This window comes from Lepidothrix coronata, unplaced genomic scaffold (genome assembly GCF_001604755.1).
Source record: "Lepidothrix coronata isolate B3197 unplaced genomic scaffold, Lepidothrix_coronata-1.0 Scaffold14, whole genome shotgun sequence".
NCBI classification, from domain to species: Eukaryota; Metazoa; Chordata; class Aves; order Passeriformes; family Pipridae; genus Lepidothrix; species Lepidothrix coronata.
Genome location: NW_016690194.1, coordinates 5,741,544 through 5,752,334, shown reverse-complemented (window position 1 = coordinate 5,752,334; position 10,791 = coordinate 5,741,544). Strand labels below are relative to the sequence as shown.

General features: G+C 40.0%; 1 protein-coding gene across 5 annotated transcripts in view; it reads left to right on the top strand.

Moving 5' to 3' along the window:
- The first annotated feature begins 3,159 nt into the window (after window positions 1–3,159).
- Window positions 3,160–10,791, top strand: part of ZCCHC6 (zinc finger CCHC-type containing 6) — a 39,971-nt gene continuing 32,339 nt past the window's right edge. For 2 of the 5 annotated variants that reach the window (XM_017806189.1, XM_017806193.1), the window contains exons 1-4: window positions 3,160–3,259; window positions 5,152–5,678; window positions 9,811–9,986; window positions 10,510–10,626. In XM_017806189.1, coding sequence (XP_017661678.1) covers window positions 5,183–5,678; window positions 9,811–9,986; window positions 10,510–10,626 — 789 coding nt within the window. In that variant the 5' untranslated portion in view covers window positions 3,160–3,259; window positions 5,152–5,182. Of the gene's footprint in view, window positions 3,260–3,821; window positions 3,947–5,151; window positions 5,679–8,866; window positions 8,928–9,810; window positions 9,987–10,509; window positions 10,627–10,791 lie in introns of those variants that run through there. The other 3 variants (XM_017806192.1, XM_017806191.1, XM_017806194.1) reach the window with 3 other exon arrangements.

The window sequence follows — 10,791 nt, the reverse complement described above, 5'->3', positions numbered from 1 at the left end:
TGCTTCCTACCATTTCTGTGCCTGGGCAATCCTGCCCCATTAGCACAAGTATGGCAGGTTTTGGATTCCAAAGTGCCCCAGTTTATCTCACAAAATGACAGAAAAACGCAATCTTTTATTTCTTGGTGGACAAGCTTTTGTAAAGGAAAACAGTATCTTTTGTATGACAACAATAAAACACACCAAAAGATATTTAAAAGATATACCAAATACTTGTTTGAGGTATTTGGAGAAATACTGGAGAAATTGGGAATGTAGTGGCTTGCTCTAAGCTGGACCAAAAAGTCTGAAGCAGATTCAAGATCAGCACTCAAAAAATTCAAGAGACTACATCTCTTAAAAAATAAAATATGATTCTGTGATGCCCAATACCGTGATTTGTTCTTTAAGCTCAGTCTTATAATTTATATGCATCTGCCTGATCTTACTTGACTTAGTGAGTTGTAGTCTTTTACTATTTTTCAATTTCTCTCTCTTGTTTTCTTTTATACAGACAAATTTAGGAAGATTTGCTAGCTACCTTTCCCATTTCAGTATATTTGTAATCAGTATATTAAGTTTACTTTTTCTCATAAAAACTGACTAATTGCATCTTCATGCTACCTATTTAGAAAAAAATCTCAGCTGATCAAAATCTGGATTTTCTAAGTACCAAGTGTGTTTAGGACATATGACACTCTTAGCTCACTTCCTCTTCTTTTGTCTGATCATAGAAAATGATAATATTTGAGTATATAATAATCCATCTAATGGAAATCTAAACAAGAATCTGTGAGTTTTATAAAAACTACAGGAATTTTAGTTTAATAAAAATTGCAGGAGCTTTAGACAGTCTTCTATATGTGCACTAGTGAGGACCTTCCATAAAACCAAAAACTGTTTCACTCACCACAGTTAATATGACATGAAACATGCTCAGCCTCCAACCACTCAACAATGTTATGGAGAAAAGAGGCAAGACAGGGCTCAGAAACGTTTTTGTGTTTGGTACCTGTGCTGGTTTTGGCTGGGGTAGAGTTAACTTTCTTCACAGTGACTAGTATGGGGCTGTGTTTTGGATTTGTGCTGAACACAGAGTTGATAGCATAGAAATATTTTTGTTATTGCTGAGCAGGGCTTACACAGAGCCAAGGCCTTTACTGTGTTTCTTACTGCCTCACTGGCGAGGGGGCTGCGGGTACATGGGAGATTGAGAGAAGACAGCCAGAACAGGTAAACGCAGTCGACCAAAGGATATTCTAGACCTTATGAAATCTTGCTCAGTATATAAAGCTGGGAGAAAGGAGGAAGAAGGGGACATTTGGACTGATGGTGTTTGTCTTTCCAAGTAACTGTTACTCATGATAGGACCCTGCTCTCCTGGTGATGGCTGAATCCGCCTATGAGAAGCAGTGAATTAATTCTTTGTTTTTCTTTGCTTGTGTGTGTGGCATTTGCTTTCCCTATTAAACTGTCTTTATCTCAACCCACGAGTTCTCTGGCTTGTACCCTTACGATTCTTCCCCTGATCCTGCTGGTGAAGCAGCGAGCAAGCGGCTGCATGGGGCTTGGTTGCTGGCTGAGGTTAAATCATGCCAGTCCCCCAGCCACATCTGCTCACAGTAATTGTTTTGGTAAGTTAAGGTATTCTTCCATGCCAGGCCCTCTCCAGAAATTGTCTTACCAGGAAAGGGTAACGGAGGGGAAGGCGAAAGTATCTTGCAAGTGTTAATACAAACCACCAGGCTATAAACTCTTGTATGGAAAGGTGCCATAAATGATTTTTGGAAATCTCTGCTATTTACCTCCCTTCAAAACCTGTATACTGATAAGGGATGATCAAAATATAGAATGGTGATAAAAGATTGTAGCCTTAGATACTTACTAGAGTTAATTTTAGATATAATACTGTCAAATTGCCTTGCTTGCTTGTGTTAACTCACAGACAGGATATAGTTAACTTTATAATGAGAACTCTAGCAGGAGCAGAAAACCTTGGAGTTTCAATAAGGAGCTTTGAGGCTTAAGAAGAGGGACCTTGAAGACTGATAAAGAGAGGTTCCTAGAGATGATACTGGGTTTGAGGTAATTGGACAATGCCAGCTCAGCAGTTCTTAGCAAAGGTGAAAAGTTTAGGGCAGAGGAAGACTGCTTACTTCATCCAAAAGATCCCCAAATGAAGATCCCCAAGGGGTGTTCTGAGGTGGAGTTGGAGGTGTGGTATATGTTAATGATTTTCCCTCCCAGTTTTCAGGAATTTGCTGACACAGTTAATGCGTATGAAACAAGCTAATGTATATGTAACACAACAATGCATATGTAACATTGTATCTCTTAAAAGGGGCTGCATGTTTGGCGAGATTACTCCCCATGCATCCAGCCGCTGCAATAAATATACCTGCTTCAATACCCTTTGTGAGTTTTGAGGTTTGTTTCCCGCAAGTCAGTATATATGCACATTTTGCTAGTGAAGTCTGAATTGGAATGGGAAGGTGAATTCTCATGAGGTTTGCTAAGAGCACCTCTTTTCCATAAAGATGAATACAAAAGAGCAGCAGGAAGAGACTTTCCTAAACCAGGCAGTAATTAGGTAATGAAGAGGGCATGCAGAAACAGGACGAAATTGTAGGAGGAAGAGGCTGAGCAAATGCAAGCGATATTCACAAAATGCACAGGTCACTTAATCCAGTGAGAAGGGTAACTTAGTGCGACAGGCAGTAGAATTTTTTTTCCTACAAGAAACCAGGCATGTGTCCATTTCCGCACCTGCCCCAGGTTTTCCCAGTTCCTGTAATTTGTATTTATGTTTCTCATGGGTAGTTTGCTCTGAACATTAGCTGCTGCAACTAGGGGTCTTGTTTGATGAGACACACATGCTGTATGATTCGGTTGGTTTCAGTACCTGGTGATGCAGCAATGTTTTCAGTTCTCCCATGAAAGAGACAACAACATCACATTCAGAAACTATTAGGCAGTTCTTGAGTTGGGTCCCGCAGAAAACGAAGTGGCGCGTTCACCCGGCTGTTGGTAAGAGTTTCCCGGACCCAGTCCCAGGGGAACTCTGGAACCCTCCCTCTTCATAAGTGCTTCCCGCCTCCTCCCTCTCCCTCTCTCCTCCTCTTCCCTCCCCTCCCCGTCCCTGTCCCGCCCCGCTGGGCCGGAGGGCGGGCTCGCGCAGCCGGAAGACTCGCGCAGATCGGGCGCGCCGAGGGCCCAGCGCTGCTTCCGCCTCGGCACAATGGCGGGCGCCGGGTGGCGGCCGGGCCAGCGGTAGCGGGCGGTGAGTGCCCTTCTCTCAGCGGTCGGCAGCTGGGCGAGGCCTTTCCTGACGGCGGGCGGTGTCCCCCAGCGTTCTGTCCTCCTTGCCCGCCCGTGCGCCTCTCTCCCTCCCTCCCTGGCCGGCCCGTCTCTGCCGCGGCCCCTCCGCCCGCGAGCTCTGTCCGGCTGAGGTGGCGGGGCCGGGTTGTGTGTCGCCACAGCCCCTGCACCGGGGTCAGGGCGGGCAGGAGGGGGCTGGGGGCCTTCGTCAGCCGATGTGAAGACGGGGAGAAGGGAGTCGGGAGCTGCGGCGTGGGAGCAAGGGAGCCCTGGCCCACGTAGCGTGTTTCGTGCGCCAGTATCGTAACGCCTCCGCCTGCGTCCCGCTGGCAGCTTGACCGGCGCTGCCTGGTGCTTCTGGCCCCGCAGGAGCCTTGTCGGGCCCATCTGTGATGCCGCTGACCCTCTAGGGCAGCCTCCCCTTCCCCCTGCCCGCGCCAGGCTCGCACCTTCAGTCGTGGTTGGGAGCCGGAGGCGAGCGCAAACTGACTTTTTGCTTCGTTCCAGTACAGGGAAGTGTCGTCATCCATCCTGGCGGCAGAGTATGCGCGTTGGTTCTGGGGATGACTAAAACAAGCTGGTTTTAGGTTGCTCTGAAATTCGGATTTGACAGTGGTTTCTTTCCTAAAATAGGAAGCAAGTACACTTTGTGCGTTTGAAACTTTTCTTTCAGCACTTAGCCGTAGTAGCTTCATTTTCATAGTTGTACATAACTGCCTAAGAATTGTGATCTTTAGGACAGGAATCCTACTTGGTTTGTTGCTTGTGCAGGAGCAAAAAAACTGCTTAAGAGGGCGATAGAACTGAAAGCCTTAGGCCTACAGAAAGCAGACACTGAGATGCCTGAGAGTTCCTTTGTGGCCTGCAGAACTTAAAAAAAAAAGTAAGAAAATCAGGTACCCTACTTCAATATTAAAGGCAACAGAAGGGCATCTCCTGCTGCTTAAGTGCTTCTTAAAAATGCTCTACAGCTTTATCTGCATGCTTAAGCACCTGCACATATTTTGAGAGAGAAAACCTTTTTTATTTAGTTGTAAATCATACAATATTCGGTGTTGATGAGACCACTGCTGCTCATGTGGTTTATGCAGTCTCTTTCAGTAGTTCCCCCTTTCACAGTCCACATGGGTTTATGCCAACATGGGAGTTACAGCTCCCTGGAAATGTTTCACAGTAAGAACAGGAATGTGGCTGGGGAAGGGGGTGGAGGTACACAAGCTATTCAGTAGCCCAGATGTTTTAGGCAATGCTAAAATAATATGAACATGAGTACTTAATACTGACTGCTGTGAGACTCACATTGATGGTCTGGGTAAAATGTGCAGAGTCCACAGGGAGTGCATTGTTTCTAAATAATTGTATCATATTTGCCGGTTGCAGCTCAACTTCTTCATCTCTGTCTCCTCTGATCATCACAATTTTCATTCTTAACAGGGTGAACGGTTTCAAGGTGAACAGTTATGTAGAATGGCTTTGGGGCCATCCTTGTTGTCATCTCCTACATTATCAACATGCCACAAAATTCCTTCAGTCATTCTTTCAAAACTTTCCTGTACTGAGCTGAAACTCTGATGTACACTCGTAAAATTAACTATGTCTTTTAAAGGCATCTAGACCTTAATGCCGGAAAAGCCATAGGCTGCCTCTGCATTTTATGAACAACCTATAGGTCTTAGACATTTTAAGAGAAGAAACCTAGCTGAGTTTTGTACTGCCTTTTGTTTGTTTCTGCCAAGACTTGCTTGCCTTATTTCAGAGCCAGGGCTTTGACTGTTGAGATTTCTGTAACAAATAAGAGCCAGTGCTTATTTCTTGATTTTTTTAAAATGCAGCTTTTAACTTTTTTATTTCTAGGTGAGAATCACTAAATTGAACAGCAATAACCATGGGAGATGCTGCAAAACCTTGCCTTGCCAAACAAAATAAGGAACAGGACATTTTGCATCAAGAAGAATTAAAAGGAAGTCCCTTACAGAAAGACTACCGAGCCATGGATGAATATGGAAATGGCCATAGCAATAAAATAGATACCAACCTTCAAAAGAGAAAGGGAACACCAGGTCATTATGGAAGCAGTCTGAGGCGAGGGCCACATAGTGTTTTGAGTAGCCCAAACTCACTTAAAAACACAACTTCCAGTCAAGGGTCAAAGTTAAATGACACCCAAAGAGACCAAATGAAGAAGTGGATATCTGATGACCACCATTGTGCTTTTGACACCCGGAGAGAGTACCGATCTGTTTCCTGGGTTCCTGTGCATGGCAGGACAAGAAAGGGCTCTCTTCATGAGGTGGAAGGTACCGGAAAAAGAAATGTAAGACCACAACTTCAGGAAGACTTAATGAGCGAAGATGTGCCAGATGTGCAGAAAGGAACTTCTGGTAATCAATATGTTTGTTTGTTTTTACATAGCTATCCAGTGAAGTAGCTTCCTATATGTGTTACTGGAAAGTAAAATTTCAAGAATTCACTGTTAAAGCAAAAAATTGTTTTGTCATATATTGCAAACTATTGACCGCACTGTACTGCAGCATTTTAAACAAATTGTTACAGCAGATGGTACAGAACTTGTTTTATAAATTGTGTTGTCCTCGTAAACTGGTTTGTAAGTGGTAGGAGTGAGTAGGTTGCAGCATCTGTGGTGTTCCTGTTTGCAGTTTTCCCTGTACAATTTAATTGAGTCGTCAGGGCTGGTAAGAGATGTTCCAATTAAGTCGATACAGTCGATACAGATTTTGGAGCTGCTTATGAGGTCTGTAACAGTGTGTCTTAATTAAGATTGAGAACAATGCCTTGTTAGTATTGTGAGGACTTAATACAGCAATAACACAAATCTAATTCTCCATACATATTGAACTTTCCTGTGCACAGTTGGTACTAATAATGAGAGTACAAGCCCAAAGCATTGAAATGCAAGGAAGGACAGGCTGAGGGAGTACAAAGTGATCAGTACTCTAATATCTTCATTGAATGCAAGTAAAGCAGAAAGAGGAAGCTCTAAAGAAGAGGCTAAGATTAGATAAAATAAGAAAGACTAAGGCACAGATGAGGTGCTACTAACATAGAACACCTATTGACAAGAAATCTGTATTGTTTTAGTTAAGACTTGGAGCCAAAGACAGCACTGATCTGACCCCCCTGCTCAGAGGAAAAGCTATGCTGGTTGATACCGGGAAGTCCAGGAATTAAATGTCCTTTCTTTTGATATTAACTGTCACTAAAAAGATAAACTGTGAGCAGGTGCCCAGTGTCTCATTGTTAGAAGTAAACTGCACACAGTTCAACTTTGTATGAGGAGAGAGCAAAATCAGAATGCTTTCACAAGTTTATTGTCAAATTTACTGGATCTAATGAACTTTTTTCTGTGAAACTTCAGGAACTCACTGAAATACATTTTTGGAACCACTGACAATCATACTTGAGAACTTACTCAGGGGAAGTGAGCTACTAATATAGGGAAAGGGCAAGTGTCTCTTAAAAGTGGAATTGAAAAAACTGGTATACAGCTTTAATCTTGAGAGTCTGTTTTGGAATGAATAAAGTAATCTATTTTAACTATTTGAAAAGTAACAGAGATAAGTAGTAGTAAGTATGGATTTGTTAAGAAAAAGGTATGTCAGGTCCCAGTTTGTTTCTATAAAGTCCCTGTGGACATGGGAAAAGCAGTTGGTAGATATTGCTGGTACTATATTGTACTACTTTAGATATTCCTGTGTGACAGTTCTGTAAGTAAACTAGAGGAAAATTCTCTGAATTAAATTAATGTAAGAGACTTGCAGAGCTAATTAGATAACTATACTCAGAAAATACTAAAGATTTTGTCAAAATTATAAGAAGTAGTGAGTGAACATCTAGTGAGTGAGGATTCTGTCCTACTCAATGTTTATTATACTACTCTAATGATGAATGAAGACTCCACACTTATTAACTGTGTGCTGTTAAAATTGAATATGCTGTGGAGCTGGTAGGAATGGAATGCAGAAAAGCAGGAAGGTCAATTAAAATAACTTTGCAGAATTGGAGAAATGACCTACATATAGGATGAAATACAAAGGACATAAATGCCATTGTTAAAGTAGGTGTATCAACTGTGCAAATAAAGGAGGAAAAGTTATTATAAAGCAGTACTTTTCCCAGAGAAGAATCTGAAATCATAGTGAATCGGAAGATAACGACTGAAGTGTCATGGTGTTGTGAGGCATGAAAAATACAGCCTCGAGTACCCCTTTTTCTAAAAGCTTTTTGTAAACTCAGTTGCAGTACTGTGTCCAGTTTTGGCACCCCAGTTGTATGAATAAAATGGAAACAGTTGAAAGAAGGGCAAGAAGATTGTGAAAACATACAGAAAACAGAAACTACTCAAAACTGTGAACAATGCCCAATCTTTCTGCGAAATGATAGGGTAGGGAGGCATGATTCTGCTGTCTAGGAAAGTAGTAAAAAGCTGATGTAGTAATCTGTCTTGTTTCTTTCCAATAGATGAGACACAAAACAGTGGGCCCAAAATTGAGCAAGAAAGATTCAGATGAGGAATAAAGGGAAAGTTTCCAATGGTAAAGCTAGGAAAAAGGTACCTGAAGGCCTTTAAGAACTGGTTACCTGAGCATTGCTCGGGATTGACAAGGTTCCTTTCATCGTGCTGTGAAACAGGGGCTTGGCATAGCTCACCTCTTGAGGTCCCTTCAGAAGCTCTACTTCTATGTCAACTAGCAAAGAATTATTAAAAATGTTTCTTTTACCATTTTCTTTTACTTGAAATATTTTGTGCAGTTGTCCTTTTCCATTACCTTCATGTCTTTTTACCGTAGCTCATAAGTAAGGAGTTTACAACATCTCTGAGGCCCTGATTTTTTTGCTGGAGCTTTATCTTTAACTTGCCTTTAGTACTTTATTTAATCATTGGCCTATAATTAGGTTGTCACTGTTGTAACTACCAAATATGAGAAGTATTTATTTACTTTTAATTTTTTTTTAAAGTTAATTAGTGTTTACAGAAATAATTGATAAGTAGGTAGTTGTCACAGTCTTTCCTGTAAAGACATTAATTTAATACACCTTTTTTTCAGTTTCTGTCTACACTAATCAGTTAAAAATGTAGTTAAACAGCTGTGGAAGGTCTTAGAAATTTGAGCAGGAGAGTCAATGCAAAAATTGAAGGGTTGTGTAAAGTTCAGAAGCTCAGACTTCTGTTCTGCTCCTTGGAGGTTCCTTTGGAGTACTGCCCCTGCAACCTATTAAGCCTTAGTTCTGTTTATTCCTGCTTAAACTTGTGCTGCTGCTGAAAGAAGTTATATTACCATTCTTGTCCTGGTCCTGTTTACACTGCTAGCACATGCATGCTGTTTAGTGAACTGAATCAAATAACTGAAAAAACACAACCATGTTGTTTCTCTTTTGCCAAAACAAAAATTGTGGTCACAGGAAAGAAACTTTTTAAATGTATTTGGTAGAGCAGCTGGGTTTCATCTGTGAGTTTTATTGGTGGGGTTTTTTTTTAATTATTACAAATTAAAACTTCATGTTATAATAAAGGTTTGGGAGTATAAGGAAGTTACATAAACTTTCTTAGGAGAATGGAACTGTAGAAATTCCATGCATCTGGATATCCTGTATAGCTGTACAAGTGAAAGGTAAGATCTGAAGTCAGTGTGAAAGTCTGATCTATGTGTATTCATTCCTGAGATGATTTTTACAGGTATGCTTTGGACCAATAGCAATTTCTGCTTCAAAATGATGACAAAAGCTGCTTAAAAGTAGATGTGGTATTTACATTAATTTGTTCAAGAACTTTTGCTGTAAACATAGCAAACTTCCTAAGCATTATTAATATGTTTTGCAGCTTTATTAAGCAATGTGTGCAAATACTTAGCAAGTCTATTCTTTATTGATTTCGGTAGCCAACAGGGCTTCTTACTGTTTTCAGTTGTCTATTTAATAATGTGAAGGCAATATTAATGCATATACTGATTTAATTGAAAGGCAAATGACATTATCACCAGTAATAACCATTTGTTAATAAGTTGTTATATGTCATGTAAGCCATAGTGCTGTTAGCCTTTACAAATTATTCAGTCTGTGATACTTGTAGTGGCCAATGGGTCTAACTTATTCTTCTACCAAAGCCTGAAATCTTTGGATATATTCTGCCTTATCATTATAATGACATACAGGTACATTTCAGCTAGGCAGCAAAATCTATTGCACTGAGTTTTGATTTTTTGCCAGTTTTAACAGAGGTATCTGAATAAGGTCATTGTTTTCAATGGGACAAATCAGTAGGGTTTTTTGTAGTTCATAACAAAGGTACTGTAGATTTTGAAACTAATATACACTGTTATTAGTATCAGACTTGCACAGAAGAAACCTGTATGTATGAAACCATACAGGGTAGATGAATTGTGCCTTCTTTGATTTGCACATAAATAGAATGGTAATTAAGGAAAAATAAATTAAAAAATGCTGTGTGGTACTCTGCAGTTATTTGATATATTTGCTCTCATAACTCTTTATAAGAAATGAAGAAGCTTAGAAAACCAAGAAGATCAAGAAGAACTAGAAAAGATGAGTGTGATCAAGATGAATTGGATGGTCCAGTCATAGATGAATCTGGGCTGTCAGCAAAAGAACTTCTTGGGCTGCAGCAAGCTGAAGAACGATTGAAGCGAGACTGCATTTATAGGCTGAAGAAGGTGCCACTGTCTTTACTTGTATAGATCTCTCCTATTTTTTTTATTCTATAAATACAATATAGAGAGTATGCTTTGAGCAATTTCTCTGATTGTAGCTAAAAAGTTTAGTTACAGCATTTTAGTAAAATAAAAATGGTTTCTGTTAATGAATTGTCAAGCGAAGTCAGGTTATCCTTTTGGATTTTTTACTACAATAAGTCTTTGACAACAATTTACTGAATGCTCCTTTAGTTCATGAATTAACAACCGGATGTTAATTAAAATGCTGGAGCAGTTGTTTGTTTACTTAATATATTCTTTCATGGGCATTGGGTATTTTCTACTGTAAAAGATAGTGTGATTGACACAGTAGCATCATTATTCTGGCATTATATTTGATATGCAAACTTTTTGACTGTAAATATGGAGTTAGGGAAGTTAGAGTAGTTCTGGATTTCAGAGTTAGCCATTCAACTTAGAAAGGGTATTGAATGAAGGTAATATCTTTGTATATTTTAGGGGTTTTTTATTATCTTTATTTTAGCAACCTCGAAGCTACCCATCTGCAAAATATACCTGCAAATTGTGTGATGTTTTGATTGAATCAGTGGCTTTTGCTCATAAGCATATTAAAGAGAAAAGACACAAGAAAAGCCTGAAGGTGAGTTAAGGACAAGAAAAAGTATAAAATGCATATTTATGATACCTTCCTTACCCTGCTAATGACAATGAAACTGCACTGCTTTTAAAATCATTCCTCGTTCATTTTTTGCTATGTTTCAATCTTTTTAAAAACTACTACTTGGTGATACTGGTAAAAAGATTA